This window comes from Plectropomus leopardus, chromosome 4 (genome assembly GCF_026936395.1).
Source record: "Plectropomus leopardus strain MGB_pleo_1.0 chromosome 4, ASM2693639v1, whole genome shotgun sequence".
Lineage (NCBI taxonomy): Eukaryota > Metazoa > Chordata > Actinopteri > Perciformes > Serranidae > Plectropomus > Plectropomus leopardus.
In genome coordinates, this window is record NC_142179.1 from 22,011,095 (window position 1) to 22,030,068 (window position 18,974).

The window sequence follows — 18,974 nt, forward strand, 5'->3', positions numbered from 1 at the left end:
TGGCTTTCTGACAGTGAGTGATCCAAGGAACTGAATACCTTCCACCAAGAGACATCTTCCAACAACGCTGATGTTAACCGTTGACTTGCAGCTTCTACTACAGAAGTGAATGGGAGAGTTGAAGGATATGTAGTTTACATAGCTGAGTGACTGATCCTTTGCTTCTTTGCACCTCTAACTGTTGTGGAAGCATGTTAGGCATTTTGTGTAAAGCCTGAATGCTGTCTGAAATTTGCAAAATGTTTATTCTATTTGTGAAAATGCAAAAATAGTACAATTCACTGCATTTTTGAGATGTAGATCAAATTAAACTAGGACTGGATCAAAAACCCCTATATTAAAGACTTGTGAAATCTGGACTAAATTATCCCAGAAAGGGAAAATATTATTATAAATACAGTTTTAGATGTGTGTAACCTTTATTCTGTTTGTAAAAATGCATAATAGGGGACATTTCACTGCATTTTCACGTGAAAGACCACATAATGTTTTCCAGATTTGACAAGTGAGAAGTCTGATTTTTTTTATCTGGATTGTGTGAAAAACACAGTGAAATTGCCCTATTTTGCTTTTTAACAACTCAATCTGAACGTGGCTTTTTATCAATGTTTAGCGTCTCTGGGATGTAGTCTTGATTTGACCTGTCTAAGTGTGATGGTTTGTGGTCTGGTGGATGGATGTCAAATGCAATGAAGGTTTTGCATTTACTGAGAAGCCTCACATAGTGACAGCAGCTGTGGAAACAATGTGTCAGTAACCATGTTACAGTTGCTTCCAAAAAATATAAAATGACAAAAGTATCCCCCAGTTTATTGATTTATGTAATTATTTTTAATTGACACACCAAACAATTGCAAAACAGCACAGGTTAAAAAAAAAACAATATTTCTGAAAGATAGGTAAGTAAATAAAAAGCAAGAAACCAAGCAAAGCAAAATATTTAAGAAGAGAAATTAACAGATAAACAAAACATACAAATACACATGATGTTTGACATAAAAAATAGTGTGTAATAGTTTCTGTATTATATTTGCAAAAGGAGCAGTTGTCAATATCTGTGACCAGTCATAAGGCAATTAGCAGGGTATATTTTAAGTAAAATGTTGAGATACAGTATCTGTTAGGTAAGAGCCCTTTTCCACTTTATGCTCTTAATTTTTTGATCTCTAAAAAAAATCTAGGTAGTTTTATTCCTTCTCTGAAAATATCTGTTAATATGTTGATTGTTGCACTTTATATCTGTTTATCTGTTAGTCTACATGCATCTTAGATCAGTGAAGGCTTTATTATTTCAGTTTCACTGTAACTTGGGTTATTTTTTACCACCATTTTTTTGCTTCAAAGAGATAGTCATACAGATACTTAATGGCTACAGGTTCGGGGAAAAGGGCTGGACGATAGCACATAGCTGTAAAATCCTGTAACCACAGCTATTTCTTACCTGAAATGTTGATGCTTCCCACGCTGAAAGTCAAACTTTCAAAACTGAAAGGAAATTAAGAAACAGATTAAGATCAAGAAATGTGTAAAACACGACTTTGTGTGCTGTATGATGTCAGCACCGAGGTTGGCCAGTGGATCATGCACAAAGTTGTTTTCTCAGTCGGGGGTGGGTTTAGCTTGCATGGGAAACAGATTAACCCCGTCATTGTTCTGGCCTCCCAAAACCTGTAAGGCGAGAAAACATAACAGTAACCACAAAGGCTGACAAGACGCTTCTACTATGCTACTATATTGTAATGTTTATGTTGTGCTCATCTTTTTTCCTTAACGTTGTGTCCTTTTATAAAGGACTCCTAGATTTTGAAAGAAAATTTTACTAACTTACTTAATCATCTTTTGATTTTAATTAATTTAATTAAACATTTTTATAATTTATCCGGCACTGTTTTAACTGTATCTTTATCATGAATCATGCCTCCTACTTTCTTGGGTTGCCACAGTATGTAACACATTTAAAAGTATTTTGAGGGGAAAACCACCCCCACTATGTTATTTCCATGGCCTAAGAAAGCAGTTTTCTCACTTTTAAACAGAAAATGCCCCCATATTCTCAGAACAATCCCCTGTGCTCTCTATTATCTACAAAATCGCCCACCATTTCTGGATTGTTGTAAACAATGTTGATTACCTTTATACATTTTAAAATGGGCACAGTTCCCCTTTAAGGGGTCTAAACTGCCATATATAGAGTATGAGGTGTGCTCCAATTTGGTTGACTGGTTTATTAAAACTACATCACCAACTGGGACACGAACAAAAGCACAAACCAATCCAAAATAATCCAACCAGTCCGGACAAAACACTTCCTGAAATTCAAACATCCTCATTGTGATTGTCCTCATAACTAACATCAGCAATTACCAATCTGCAGAAAATGCAGTCTGGAGGCGGCATATGTCTTTACCTGTCACACCCTGGAAACAGTGAGTCACACACACACACACACACACACACACACACACACACGCTGTTTATTACTGTTTTTATCATTATTGATGAGGCTGATGTCCATCGGTATGTTAAGCACATTAATGCTGCTATTTTAGCCCCACGATGTCAACATGCTTACATATTAGCTTTCTAAAAACTTCACAGTTCCTTGTTAAACCACTGTGTAAAATGTGCTTTAGCAATACTGTTTCAGTATGGTCATGCCAATAAATCCTCTATGAACTGAATTAAATTGTGTGTGACATCAAACTGATCACAGGCATGTAGCCTATTATATAAGACAAAATACATTACATTACATTTCATACATTTTATTTGGATCATTACGAGAACAAGCCTTCACACTTCTGTAAATTTCCACTGGCACTATCAGTTACTGTCGTCTTCTTTATATTTACAGGAATAGAAACTCTAAAACATGTTTATAGCTAACCAAGTTATTTGTGTTCATAGTGTTTGTGAAAATTACGGAATGATGAAAATGACAAATGATGGCATTTGGTCAGCAGATTAGCCAGCAAAGTAACCCTGAATCATAAGTCATTAGTCAGAGCTGATGATTCATGAGAGTGTCAAAATATTGTCAGCAGAAAACAAATCTCTGTTCTTTGTAAAACCTTCATGTGACAATAATCCACTCCATACATTTGATCAGTTAGCTGTCCATATGACCTGAGTTCAGCCGGTCCAGACATGTACGGTGACGACTGTCAGAACAAGCTAATGACTGGCATAGAAAGTAAAACTGCTCAACTGACATGACACCCAGACATAACGCTTTACTGAGTTATATTCTAATACTATTCAAACGTATTCAAAATGACTGTGTGTCTGCAACATATCCAATAATGCACTGCATGGACAGAAGACACACGCACTAATCAGTTTGGTTCGTTGTCTTGTATTAATGTGTTTCTCACGCAAACAACACACATTTGTATCAGGACAGACTTTAGTCATTAGGTCCCATGTATGTTGGAACAAGTTTCACCACAAAGTTGAGTCTTCATCATTCAAGCACCCAAACACACAACTGTACTTGTATGAGGACCTTTCTTGATAATGCATTCTCCTACTCAGACCTTTACTCTAACCCCAACTCATGGAGCTTGATATCGTTCTCTTTCCAGAAGCTACCAGCTTCTTCTGTGGTCCCGCAGCTGTCAGCCCCCCCTCCAAACACACAAGTCTTTTAAACCCCCCTCCCGCCACTTTGGCATCAGGCATTTGCTGGTGAGTTCTCAGCTGTCTGTGCCCTAAATAGCCCTTATCAGGAGCAGACCATCTTGCAGGGGGTCACTCTCACGGACTTCATTGAATGGAAAAAACTTATTCATAAAGCCTTGGATAATTTGAAGATATTGGATGGATATTGGTTGCAACACATTTAATCATGGTCTCTAATGAGCTTCGGGACAAAGTTGTTCTCTGGGGTTTTAGTGTGCTTGCAGTGAACCCCTGTGTGTGAAGGTTGGTCCACCTTCGTTCTGTCCCACCCCATTGAGATCCCGATAAATATAAATGAGGTGTTGGTAGGGGGAGGTTACATAAGACAGAAAAAGTTTGTAACAAGCTTTACTGACCAGAGGTCCGGACCATCTACGCATAGCAGCAGACACAACGCACAGCCCTTAAGGTACTGTAAAGCTTCCTCAGAGATCTGTGATTTTAATTTGAGTGACATTCAGGTATGCAGAAGGCACTTAGGATAAGAAGGGGGATAGTCTGCGCCTAGGTGATAGGAGATGGTGTCTGCACATTGGGAAAGTGACAATTGTTGCAACACTGCAACTGAGGTATGAGAGTGTGCCCAAATAAGGCCTGAAGGGACGCCATTTAAAGTTAGAGATAACATGTGCATGGCCATTTGCTCCAAGAGACCCAGAACAGCAGTACACTGATTTCCAACAATGGTAAGAGTGAAAACAGTTCTAATTATACATTTAAAAAAATATATTAGTATGCCGATAGATGATTAATATTCTCCTGGGCTGATGAAAAGTAAGTGTTTGTACTTAATGTACATGCGCATGCCAAACATTTTGAGCTGCTGTTGTGCTTTTATCCTAATGCCTTTCACCTTTGGAAAAAAAAAATTCTCTTAAGTTTCTTCTTTTTTTAAAAAAAAAAATTGTATCCATCAATTGCTAAACCTGACTGAAATGTGTGATGTTGGAATGAAGCTTTGGTGACTTCAGATTGCCTGATGATGCTGAAATAGTTAAACGGGAACCACATCGATTTTAACAATTCATACGTGTTATTCCTATGGTCTAAGACATTCCAAAAATATTAGTAAACATGAATAACTCTCTCCCAAATCCAAGAACTAGAGTGTTAAAACTAAGATGTGTGACCATCAAGTGTAACTCCTCAGTCAGTGAACGGTGAAAGATGTTCTAGATGACACTGAGCGCACCAATCTTCTGAGTATATGGACACATACTCACCAAAGCTCATCTGGGTATAATGTCGGTCACTGAAACTGAAACAGCAGTAATAGTTGAAACTGCAGCAGTTGTTGAGCTTGTTGCCACTGGGGGTGGAATCATTACTGGGAAAATGACAAATAATAAAACTTTTGGTAATCACTAGTGATGAGCTCATACCACCAGCTCACAGACACAAAAAGTGATGCGAAAATGGATTAGCTGGAAAAACGCAAAGTCAGATCTGTAGATCTGTGATCTGTAGGTTATATGTCATCTGTTATATGTCATGACTGATTATTCTTATTTCTACCAGATGGGAGACCCGATCCAGTTAAAAGATGAGGGAAACAAACACTTCCAGTCAGGAGATATTGACAAAGCTATCGAGTGCTACAGTAATGCCATCAAGGTGTGCAAGGACAAAAAAGTGCTTGCTGTCATTTACAGGAACAGATCTGCATGCTACCTAAAAAAGGTAAGCAGTTTGGTAAAGCAGCACAAAAACAATCATATACCAAACAGATTATATTTGTGTATTTTTAACCTAAACATCTCTGTTTATCCCACAGGAAAGCTATACAAATGCAGCATCTGATGCCTCTAAAGGTAAATAAATACATACATTTAACCAAAAAAATATGCCAGAAGCAAATAATAACTATCTTAAACTAAAGCTCATTAAATTCTCTCTTCCTCTAATACAGCAATTGATGTTGACGCAGCAGATATTAAAGCCTTGTACCGGCGATGCCAAGCTCTGGAGAAGCTAGGAAAACTGGACATGGCTTTTAAAGATGTGCAGAGATGTGCCACCCTTGAACCAAAGAACAAGACCTTCCTGGAGACTCTCCGCAGGCTGGGAGCAGAAATCCAGGCCAAGGTCAGTATTGAAGAGAGCAATACACCCACACACAGAAGTTGATGCACTATAATAGAGGATTATGCACGTCTTTGCACAAATGCATTAAGTAACACTTAATCAGTGTTGCTACATGTAGTCAGCAATGATCTTATGGCTAAAAAACTGACTATATACAAGGTACAAGGTAGATTTATTTGTCATTTTTCTTAAATGTGGTTTACAAAGAAATTAAATTAAAGTTGACCCTAAATACTGCTACATCTTTTTAGCGTGGAAGGAGGAGCTTTTGCTTTTTGCTTTTTTGATAGGAGGAAAAAGACAAATTAACTTTTACTGAGTCCACTAACAAAATGCAAGTATATAAATGAACTATTTAGGCATCAGATGATGATAAAAGTTTCATTTTGATTCTCCACAGCTCAAGACAACATTCTCCACAGATTCGAGGGTGCAGAACATGTTTGACATTCTCCTTGATGACGAAATGGAGAAGGACAAAAGAGAAAAAGTGGGTATCATCTGTACCATAGCCGTCACCATAGCCTTTTATTATTCATCTGCAGTTTTAGTTTGTGCAACTGTGGTTTCACTTCTGCTTCCTATCCTGTGTCTAGGCAGCAAACAACCTTATTGTGCTGTCAAGAGAGGATGCAGGAGCAGAGAGAATCTTCCAGAATAATGGCGTTCCTCTGCTGCTCAACATGATAGAGACGGGCAAACAAGAGATGATCCTGGCTGCTATTCGTACTTTGTCAGGGATGTGCACAGGACACAAAGCTCGGGTGAGCACAGAAAAATGACAAAGGCCAAATGAAAATGAGAATCAAAGGTTTCATGGGGCAATACCAACAGTGTAGCATCTTCTAAACACAATCAAACTCTAAAAGTACAACTGCCACCTATACGATGCCATTATTAATATTTGCTTTTATTTTTTTTACACAAAATGCACTTAGTGTATGTTTCTCTTCACATCCTCCAAACAGGCCATGGCCATCATTCACATGGTCGGTGTTGATAAGATGTGCAGCATCATGGCTGTTGACAACGAGGAGATCTCACTGGCAACGTGCAACCTTTTCCAGTGCATTAACGACTCTCTCACTGGTGGAGATAAAAGGGAATATGGGAAAGAAGAGGCTTTGGTTTTGGGTAAGACAGAATCTGTGAATCATCATTTGTAGTAAAAAAATGTATCTCATTCAAAGCAGTTTAACTTTAGTGCCTTTGGGCATAAATCCCATATTAAAATCTGAGCATATTGTAATTCAAATGGACTGAGAGAAAACTAGACTTCAGCCCCTCCTCATGGCTGTTTCTGGACTATGACAGGAGACTTCGGCCAATCACAGGTCATCTCAGAAAGAGAGAGTTCCTATTGGCTTTTGTAAGCTACAAATACTAATGTCCCTTCAGTGAAAGACCGATTCACTGCATTCCTGCAGAGAAAGTTTGTATTCCAGCATTAGAAACAACTCTGGACACCGCAAAGCAACCTGGGAAAGACAGATAGACTTAGCAAAAAGGGAGACCGACCCTGATTCCCCACTCCATCAGCTAGCAAGTTAGACCCGCTGGCCACCAGTCCACTGTGACGCCCCAGTGCTGGTGGGCATGCGCTGAGCAAAGTCGAGCCACTACAGCTGCCAACCAAAGGCTTGAACCCCGAGCTGCTACCTCTTCTTCTCCCAGGGAAACATCCCACAGAGGAGGGGAGTGAGGCGAAGGGACTGTGGGGTGATTAAAATGAGATAATTTGTGGTCTAGTAAACAAAGACGAAGATAAAGAGAGCAGGGCAAGGAGGGGCGCTGCACAACTCTACCACAAATTAAGACTAAATGAATCAATGTATGGAAAACACAAGGTTATTGTATGAAGTGCTTGCATTTAGAGAACTCCAGTAATGAGTCCCAAAACCCGGAAATCCGTTTCAGCACCTCTGTTCTCTCTTCTCAAAGTCAATGGGTTTTTTGAATTGTTTTTGGTTTGAAGCCTTAAATAAGGTCTGTTGTTAACACAAGCGTAAGAGACTTTCACGTTTTATTCCAAGACATAAAATATGTCAGTAAATTCCCCACTTGCAAACTTTTATTAGTATTTTTTTCCCAGCACAGTGAGACATCCTCTCTTTTATATCATCTGTCTATCTACAGACGCATCTAAGGACCTGAAAACCATTCTCCTCTCTCTGCTGGAAATGGTTGCTAGTAAGAAGGTGTCTGGTCATGGCAGAGACCAGGCGCTGAACCTCCTGAGTAAGAACGTACCTCGCAGTACCAAGAAAGAGAAGGACTACTCCAGGACCCTCTTCACTATTGACCATGGTGAGCAGACAGCAGCAACGGGCATCTTATTTGCTGTGAGCTACCATCCGTACACCCTGACAAGGTGTATTCGACAGATATTCATATATATAGATGTGTTTATTCTCCAGGTCTGAAGAAGATCCTCAAGGTGTGTGGTCAGGTTCCCGAACTTCCAGATCAGCTGCCCTTGACAGACAACACACAGCTGATTGCCAGCGTGCTCCTCAACAAGCTCTATGATGACCTCACATGTGACCCCGAGAGAGACAACTTCAGGGACATTTGTGATGATTATATCAAGTGCGTCCGTAAAACACAATTCACCGTTTAGCCAAGACTTTCCAACTTTCAGACCAAGCCCACATAACTATCTCTTACGCTTTTTTCCCTCTTTCTTGTACAGATCCAAAATTGACCCCAACGACATGGACAAGACCCTTCATGCTGTCAACACCATCTCGGGGCTGCTTCAGGGTCCCTTTGATGTCGGTAACGCCCTTGTGGGACGGCAAGGCATAATGGAGATGATGGTGGCACTGTGTGGCTCTGAGCGTGAGGTGGATCAGATGGTTGCCGTGGAGGCGCTGATCCATTCCTCCTCGAAGATGAGCCGCGCCTCCTTCATCATCACCAATGGTGTGTCACTGCTCAAGGACATCTACAAGAAGACTAAGAATGAGAAGATTAAAATACGTGCCCTTGTGGTGAGTGTGCAAAAGAAAAAAAAGGAATAATGTATAACTTAATTATTTAATAACTTTTGGACACAGCCAGTGCACAAAAAGCAAATTATGTAAACATCACAGTTAAAGGTAAGAACAGTAAAAACATAATGAGCAGTTACTGTTGCACTGGGCACTGAAGTCCTGGGCCGAGTTGTTCAAATAGTTTAATCTGGATCAGAATGACCATGCTTTGGAAATACTGTGTTTTGCTATTTGGCATCCAATTCAATGTTACATTGGACTGGATCACCCTGATCCAGAAACCAACTTTTCAGGATTACCAAATCCAGATAACAAGTGCTTTTAAGGGGACTACACATCCCAATGTAGGCTACCAGCTATTTATTCAACTAAAACACAAGAAATTTGTGCTCCAGAAAAGGATAAGCACTCAATGAGGATCCTAGGTTCACTGATCAGCAATTATCACTTAAATGTGAATATGAGTGCCAGAGAGCAGTAATAGAAAAAGAAAGAGAAGATTAAAAAAAAGGGAAAGAGGAAGCAGAGCCACGGTGGCAGAAAGCTCTGCGGACAGGGACACGGACAGGGATTTCAACTGAGCACAAGAAACTTGTGCTCCAGGAATATACACACTAAAGAAACTAGGGTCACCAATCAGCTATTATGGCTTAAATATAAAGGTCAGAGAGCAGTGAAGGCTAACACATCTTTGGGGTCATCAGGTGGGAACCTCCTTTCATCAGTGTTTCACCTAGTTGGTCCCACAACACCTCCAGGAGGCTAGGCAGTGAGCTCTGGCGTCCCAAATCCACTCCCCTGGTGCCAGCCCTCGCTGCTCCTATACAGCCCAAACAGCCCTGCCACCTTCAACAGACGCAGGCTCCGTTTATAGCTCCAGGTAGTGGCAGCACCACCTGGCTATCACAGATACGAGGCTAAGCTAAACTACTACAAAGCTCTCACAGATGCAGGCTAAAGTACTATAAAGCTATCACAGTCACAAAGCTAAGCTACACTATAACATGGCTATCACAGATACAAGGCTAAGGCTAAGCTGAGCTAGCCATGCTAGCTAGGCTAGTTATCACATGGCTATCACAGCCTACAGACAGATACCACAGGATAACACAGATAAGATAAGCTAAGCTAAGCTAACACATGGCTATCCCCCAGGAGGCTAAACTGAGCTAACTAAGCTAGCTAGGCTGGCTATCACATGGCTATCACAACCCAAACAGCAATAGCACCTTCATCAGGCCCAGGCTCTATTTTTGCAGACTCCAGGTAGTGACGGTGCTGGTGCTACCTTCCCTACTACTACTACTACTACTACTACTACTCACATACAAGACTCGAGCTAAGGGAAATAAGGGTGAATTGGATCAACCGACACACTTACTTGGATGGCAGCATGGTCTCACACACTCCTAAATACCCTCACACTTCCTGGATTTTCTCCTGAAAGGACTGATTGGTGGATCTCTCCACCAACAGAAAAACACATTAAATACACTAGCATGTGGTCACTTTAAGTGTTTTATATGAAAAGGGCAGAAAACAGCTTGGGGAATGCGATTTTTAGAAACTACTTTTGATTGTATTGTTGTAATTAATACAAGGTGATAAATGAGAGTCTGTTAAATCACTATTCATCACTGAATACAGTAACACAATGGCGACTGAGTTGATGTCCCACTGATAAAAGCAGTTGAATATGCAGGATTGCAACAGTGTCCTTTGGGAAAAAAACACGCAGGATTTTTCCTGGGGGAACTGACACATGAATTCCAGTCATTAATAATCTGCTGTCACACAGACGGAAACAAACTCCCACATAAACCACCCTTCCACCTCAGCAGCTGCAGAGCCCTTAAAACAAGTTTCAGTGGGTCAACAAAAACACTGCTTCTGCTGCCAAAGAGAGCCACGCCTCAGTGTTTGAAATGATTTCATCTTTCATGATTGTTTAATTTACAGTGACTTTGCTTAACTTCACAGGACTAAAAGGCTAAAAGAAACCTAAAATGTACTTTATCTATTTTATCACTGTAATGATGAAACAAAACCACTTCAAGCTGTAGCCTATATGTACAGTATTTTAGCAATTTGAAACTTTGTAACATTTTATTTTTAAAATCCACCATGAATCCACCCTTCTTCAAGGATCAGGATCCATCTTTCCATTAAAACCTTGTGGGATTGGGATATAATTGATCAAAGAAAAACAAGGAACAATAAAATGCAATCAAATTTTGAATTGGTCAGATATATATACATCTATTTAGAATTTGCACTTGGTTTGTTCAACCATTACAGAGATAAAGTAGATAAAGCAGACATCAGGCTGCCTATTTGAGTACAGCAAAATGACCGAGAGAGAGAGAAAGTAAAAAAGTGGAAATAATAGGTTAACTTTGGCCCCCACGAAATAAAATGAAAATTACTCAATTTAATTTGAATTTATCACTTTTTATCTATCATAATGACATAGTCAAAAGTAGTTTCTCACAATATAAACCCCCATGTTTTCTCTTCAAATAGAAGCATATAAAGTGACCACATGCTGGCTATTCTACCTGTTGCTTTTTTTTTTTTTTGTCGCCTTAACCGCCTATTTTGTAATACAAAGTCCCATTTAGAGCACTGGATTACAAATTATAGGAGTGTCATATCTGGATCATTCTGATCAAGATGAATTTTTTGACAATATAGAACTTTAACTCGACGATGCAACTTCCAGTGTCTGTGTTTGTACTGGTATGTGCACTCACGTCCACATTGTCCCAAGGGTCTCTGTAAACTGGGCTCAGCTGGAGGAGATGACTACAGTTTGAGGCAGTTCGCTGAGGGCTCCACAGAGAAGCTGGCCAAGCAGTGCAGAAAGTGAGTACTGACACACAAACTTTTGATGTGATTGTGCTAAAATCTAGCAGGTTATTAACCAGAGTGAAAATCTGTGAGAAAAGCGATACTGAAATATATGCTAAACACCTAAGTAATTATTTGTTATTTCTAATGCAAAGTGGATATGATTCCTTATAACACAATGCCAGAATGTAATTTACCTCTGGAGTCCCAACATTTCACATCATCTCTATACGCACTTCTTGTTAAATGTTCGTTCTTTTACTCTTCTAGGTGGCTCTGTAATCCTCAGATTGACACCAAAACAAGGAAATGGGCTATTGAGGGTCTTGCATATCTGACAAATGATGCTGATGTGAAAGATGACTTTGTTGAGGATGAACTTGCCCTGAAAGCCATGTTTGAACTGGCAAAGGTATGAAGATAACAGATAAGAAGAAACATACAGTGTATCTGATATGGACAGTAGAGCTAACCTCTCTCCTTTCTCTGTGTTTTTAGTCCACTGATAAGACAATCATATATGCGGTAGCTTGCACCCTGGTTAACTGCACCAACTGCTATGACAAGAAAGAAATTATGCCGGAGCTGGTTCAACTTGCCAAGTTCTCAAAACAGCATGTGCCTGAGCAACACCCCAAGGTAACAGAGGAAACAGCTGTTCTGTTAGACCACAGACCAACACTCAGTAGAGGAGATTATGTGTACATGTGCATACATGCACATCCTTTCTTTATCTTCTTTTTGCAGGACAAGAAGGACTTCATTGAGAAGAGAGTGAAAAGGCTGCTGAAGGCTGGAGTAACCTCTGCACTCGCTGTAATGGTGAAAGCGGATAATACGATCCTGACAAACCAGACTAAGGAGATGTTAGCAAGGTGGGAGGGGAAACATTTTGATGTGTCATCAAAAATTTTGATACAACTGACAAGAACCTTACCACCACCACCAAAAAAACCCATATGACGTACCACTGCTGGTTGACTCAAACTAATACCATCCCCGTGCCATTAATTTGACTTGACTAGATTTTTGTCACCTCATAAAGAATGATCCAAATTTTTCATTACAGAGAGGAGTGAATGCAAGCAAAATCAGAAAAAAAACCATCAGTTCTCTTGTTTGTTCCTCCATTCCCAAGAAATATCTTTTATTATTATTTTTTTTATCTTCAGGGTTTTCTTGGCATTGTCGGAGGATTCCAGAGATCGTGGTACAATTGTAGCCCAAGGTGGGGGAAAGGTGAGTGATAAAAGTTAATGTACAAGTGAATCTCTGAATCTTTTTATGTCACCTCACCAAGTCAGAGGGAAATTAAAGCAGATACTTCCAAGTGTTCCATAACTGAATCCCTGTCAAATTAGGCAAACATCAGATTAGAGTAAACTGGATTAACTGGCTGAGGCAGCATACTTCTGCAGTTATTCACGTCTGGCTCTGCTCTCAGGCTCTGATTCCACTTGCTCTGGAGGGGACGGATGCTGGGAAGACAAAGGCTAGTCACGCTCTTGCCAAGATTGCAGCTATTTCCAACCCAGAAATCGCCTTCCCCGGTGAGAGGGTAAGACATATACAACAGCAGTTGTTCTGCTTACTTATCTGACAGTTCCCTTTGTTGTGAAAGTGGGGAAAGGGTAAGGGAAAAACACCAGATAACCAGATACAGCACAGCAGACAACTTCTTGGTGACTAAAAACTTCTTTCACTATTGCCACATATTGCCTTCTTTTCTTTGGTTCTTTTCACACAATTTATTTTGTGTTTCTGATTGAATGTTCGCATTACTGCTGGGGATTCATATTATAATAATAATAATACCTATCATTACTGATGACTGTTTGCTGCCAGTGTTTCAGAGTAGTTAACGACGAAGTGGCTGGATAATTCGACAATTGCAGTAGTCAGGTGGCAGTTTAACTACAGTCTAATATCAGTAGCTTTTTCAGTAGTTAAATACTTTTGGTCATGTAGACATCATGACGTTGTTAGGCATAGTATATTGCTCACTGGCCACTGTTGTCATTTAATGACAGTCACCAGTTATTTGACTAAAATCATCCCTGGTTTGCAACCAAAATGTCTGCAGTCAAATACTATGGATTTCCTGAGAGGTGTAGTATTTTCACGAGCCCACCCTTACTGACACACCTGCATGTGTCAGTCCAGTTGGGACCTCTGAACCTCAGATTGTGAAGTAGTTTGGATATAATTGAACTACTGCTGCTTTTAAAACTATTACTCCTTTGACAAGCTAAGTGCTTTTTTAGAATCGTTCAGATATAGTTTGACCAACTTCACTTTAGTTGTAAAGTAGTTAGCAGTTTAGGAAACACCAGTTTTTAGTTTCCTCAACATTGTTTGTTGCTCACTTTCAGAATTCAATGTTTATGAATTCAGTTTATATGCATCTCTGCTGAATTGCTGTTCAACAACTGACTTGTTAAATTCACTCCTCTGGGTTTTTGGTTTACAGGTGTATGAGGTGGTGCGGCCTTTAGTTAGCCTCCTTCACACAGACAAAGAGGGGATACAGAACTTCGAGGCTCTGCGAGGTCTCACCAACTTAGCTGGTTTCAGTGAAAAACTAAGGTAATATTTTTCACCATTACATGATGCTACTGTCACTGTATTTTTTAATAATATGATTCAGTTTACTTTACTTGTACCTGTAGGTTCATTTGTTTTGCAGTAAAAAGACGAGGCATCCACCTAGACACAATTCAAAATTACAACACACACTGACAAAAGACAAAACTCAATAAACCATGTAAAAAGTGCTCAGATGCTTTGCTATCAATCTAAGACTGGGAGGTCAAAAATCACACTATGATGCTAAATAAATATGTGCAAATATTTCTATGACTTAATAATGATTGCAGCTGGAAGAAAACTATTCTTGTAACGTTTTGCTTTACACCTTGAGACTACTTTACACCAGAGGGTAACAACAAGTTTCCTTTGCGAAGGATGCGAGTCATCATTAGAAACAGAGATGGTTATTCTCTGTAACTGGTCCAAAGGATCTCTGGGCCCAGCTGGTACTCACCAGTCAACTGACAGGATCATTTCACTATCTGACTGTGTGTTTCTGTCCTTCAGATAACCAAACCATGACACCAAAGAAAACGATAAAACAGACTCAGTGAAATCACAATAAAAAAAGTGGTTCATTTCCTAAATGACTTCACTGCAGTTTGCACTTTTTGCCTCATTGTGTGTTTTCACCTGAACCTCCAACTGTTTTGCAGAGTAAAGATCGTGAAGGAGAAAGCTCTGCCAGAGATTGAGAACTACATGTTTGAGGAACATGACCAGATCAGACAGGCTGCCACTGAATGCATGTGCAACCTTGTTACATGTAAAGAGGTGAGATCAGACGAGCAGCTAGAAACCTCAGATGACAACAGATGATAAAGTGGGGGAAACCCGTGGCTGCACTGTATATGTCAACTCTGTTTATCTTAGGTGCAAGATAGATACCTAGAAGACGGTAACGATAAGCTGAAGCTGCTGGTCCTGCTTTGCGGGGAGGATGACGACAAGCTTCAGATTGCTGCAGCTGGAGGTCTCGCCATGCTCACTGCTGCCCAAAAGAAGCTTTGCACCAAAATGACCCTGGTGGTATGTACAACAGTGTACAACAGTGTTCAGTCGTGATTTTACTGTAGAAGCCGCAGAATTTTAGTGTCACAAATACAATTTATGAGCTATCCATACATTGTTTGTTGTATCTAACAAAGCAACCAGGCCTCTGATACTGTAATTACAATTAAGAAACAGTTGTTCCAGCACAGACAGTGTGAGGAAAATTAAGTGTTTTTTGAACATTAAAGAATATAAAAAAAACATGGCCCTGAAAAAGAGCATAAGAGATTATCTTTAATGTGTCTGTCATATTTCCCCTCATAATTGTTATGGAAATGCAATATTAAATAATCGCAGTGCCGTTAAATTGCAGCTCTAGCGGTGATGTGGAAATCTGTTTCGACTCAGAGAACACTTGATTTTACTATCACATCTTCACATATCAATAATGTCAACAGCAGTTCAGCTCTGTGACTAAAGTGTTGGTCTTGTGTAAAATCAGGGGGTTTCCCTTTCAAATCAAAATAAAAAAATGCTGAGTTATCTCACTCACAAACTTATTCATAAATCTGTTTACAATTGCAAGTATCAAACTATCCCGTCGAGTGCTGGAACACACCACAGCTGACTGTGATTTTGAGTGTGTTCAGAGGAGTGTGAACCTTGAAAAAGGCCAGAGTGTAATGCATTGCGTGGAGTTGATCTTAAAGGGCATTTGCATTTTATGTCTTAATTTTGCAGTTTTACTTTTAATATTTAAGGAAAGCCACATTTCCCCGCTGTAACTGAATGATATGTCTCCAACAGACTACCCAGTGGCTTGAGATCCTGCAGAGGTTGTGTCTCCATCCCAACCCTTATATACAGCATCGTGGCCTTGTGATTATCTACAACATGCTCAACTCAGACGACGGTGAGCTGGCCAAGAAGCTGATTGAGAGCGAGCTGCTGGAAATCCTCTCGGTGATTGGCAAGGCGGAGGACAATCCCAAGAGGCAGGATCCTATCGACGCGGCACGTGCATGCCTGGTCAAAGCTATGGATCTTGGTCTCATCAAACCATTCACCAACTCTCCTTAAAATGACATTTTTCCGGACTTTAAAAACAGACTTTTTTGTTAAATGTTATTCCCACATCAAAGATAAAAAAGAGTTCATCAACCTGTCCTAAAATCCACACAAGATGATCCCTCAAAATTTAAATAAGTGTTGTTGTTTTTTTTTTTTTTTACAGAGGCTTTTTGGGCAGTCAAATGAGCACATAAAGGGGATTTCCTGTCAGGAAGCATCTCTTCTTTCTTTTGAAAAGAAGAAATGTACTGAACTGTTCACGTAAATGAATGTTTCAAGACTGCCTTCTTAGCATGTGTTTGTTTCCTCTGTTTGGTATTTGTGTGGTTAGATGACAAAATGAATCAGAAGCCAAAATATCCAGTTTAAGTAACACCTTTGAGTTCTAGTTTGGAGATCACTTGAACTCAACAATGAACTGGTTAGAATCTAGGGGTTGAAGATCGAAGGATAAGATCATGGCGACCTCATAAAAAATGTTGTAGGCCGTAACTCAAGAATTCATATGCTTGAATTTCACACAGATGTCTCACATGATATAATGTTGAAGATCTGACATTTTATATCAAAGAGGTCAAAGGTCAACTGTGACACTATAATGTTCTGCAAAAACACTTTTCTGTCCAGCACTTTGCATCATAACGTGGGATCACAAAGGGAGGGATTTGGTCGGATACTAAATTGGTGACACTAATCTTAAAACCTTTGATCGCAGAGATAAAATCTCTGTGCTGTCGGGGAAAGATCTGTGTTCAGCATTCATGTTTTCACAGACATGGATGAAAACTACAGGTGCACTGAAGCACGTAACCACGGAGCAGTAAATTTTTATCTTTACTCTTATTTTTTTCCTGAACATGAAACATGACACCACAGCTTAGTTGTAACTTGTGAGGACTGCTTTGCAGATAACTCAGTGAATCATTGCAGCATTTGATATGACCATAGCAATACATCCAGAATATAAAACAAACAAGAAAATAAAAGAACTAAGTAAAGTCATGCAATAATCAAACCTCATAACAATGCAAAATACTAAACTGTTTTGCCATTTGACATTTTGTTCAACTCTGTCACACTTAATTTTTTTAAACCTACCAATGGTAACTTACAGACATTTGATTGTGATTAAAAGACCACTCTCTGGAAAACCATTCCATAGCTTGTGCACATTACTTAAGCCAAATTTTACAAGAGACGTGACTCAGAATAATCTTTTTGAAAAACAAAACAAACAAACAAAAAACCCCCAATGTCTTGCTTTCCTTTGGTCGAAGGCATTTGAGGTTTTTATAGTGTTTCAGTTCAGCGTTTAAATATCTCCAGGTAACCTTTTTTAACCTCTCTCTCATTTCATTCTCTGTAAACCCAGACTGAAATGTTTCTTGTATTCAGATCACATAGAGGAATGTGCCTTTTCCGAAGAAACCCATCTTATTGTGTCCTTTACGTGAACATCAACCCACACCGGTCACATTTCCTGTTAGTGTAAATGTATATCTGCTTCTTTACCCCTCACTGAGTATGAAATATTTCCATGATATTCATGTTTTTTTTAACTGTTTCAAACTCAGTTTAGACCTGAATTTCTTAAAGGTGTTAAAAAGACAACATGCTGGGATCCTAAGCGTTGTCTTAAAGAATTACACCGTATTCCTGACGTGATTCATACAGTAAGTGCCATGATTTTTGTTTTAACTTAGAAATGCTTTGCTGGGAATAGAGCTAAACGTGTTAGACTGAAGAATCCAAAAGGATTAAAATAAGCTGAAAATGCTGATTTTCAGTGCAGAATACTTGAAGTCACACTTGATTTTGCCCAATAATAAGTGAAAAATACTAAATATAAGCAAATAATTCTATTTAATTTTTTTAATTTTCTTATTTGTAGCAAATCAAGGTTTAAAAACAAGAAAAACATTACTTATTTAAGATTACTCAGTACTAGTGCAGTGTGATTACACCGTGTCTTGATAGAAGTTGGTTTATCTTGATATAAAACTAAATCCATATTAAAACTACACCCAAAATTTTTAAATCAGATTTTATTCTAAGATTATACATCTTGAAATCACAACCAGGAGTGCATGTATGATAAGCATCAACATTTATTTAACTCTCAGGAGTAATAACTACAGCACCAACACTGTGTCAGGGTTATTCCACAATCTTAAAATCAAAATTAAAGCATTTTAAGATTTTTTTGTGGCCCAAACAAAAACCGAATTAGTGCCTTAACCAAGAATTTAACAGACTCAAATGCAGCAAGTCAAGGACTGTGTGTGTACGTTTAGGAAAACTATGACACAGACATCTCAACCTTCAAAATTTTCCATAATGAAATAATCGAAATGAGCGACATGTAGACTAATAACCTTTTTACTTTACAACCAGGTGGAAACGTGGAGTGAGTTTCAGGGGGCTGCTGTCTGTGCTGCCAGTCTTGCGGCTAAACGGAGTGGCGATCATCACAAAGTAACTCCCCATGAGCGCATTACTCTGTGTGACAGACCTCACAGTTTCGCATCACCTCTCTTCATGTAAGACCTGACTTTGAAATGTGAAAACTGTTTCAATTAATGTAGCAGAAAGGTCAGAAAAACGGCTGCACACCGACCTCATGTTTGTGGCTGCAGTAGAACGAACGACTCTGTGTTATAATGAAATATAATAATAATAATAATAATAATAATAATAATAATAATAATA

The 18,974-nt window shown here is 39.2% G+C and overlaps 1 protein-coding gene across 1 annotated transcript; it reads left to right on the plus strand.

The window, feature by feature from the left end:
* Positions 1-3,968: 3,968 nt before the first annotated feature.
* unc45b (unc-45 myosin chaperone B) lies at positions 3,969-17,419 on the plus strand. Its single transcript, XM_042488080.2, has 20 exons — positions 3,969-4,090; positions 5,200-5,361; positions 5,456-5,492; positions 5,591-5,766; positions 6,167-6,256; positions 6,363-6,530; positions 6,735-6,900; positions 7,903-8,073; positions 8,184-8,355; positions 8,459-8,759; positions 11,533-11,627; positions 11,883-12,024; positions 12,111-12,251; positions 12,360-12,487; positions 12,785-12,851; positions 13,057-13,170; positions 14,083-14,198; positions 14,858-14,975; positions 15,075-15,230; positions 16,002-17,419. Exons 2-20 carry the CDS (start codon positions 5,200-5,202, stop codon positions 16,272-16,274), a joined length of 2,793 nt encoding a protein of 930 aa, XP_042344014.1. The 5' UTR covers positions 3,969-4,090; the 3' UTR covers positions 16,275-17,419.
* The last annotated feature ends 1,555 nt before the right edge of the window (positions 17,420-18,974 follow it).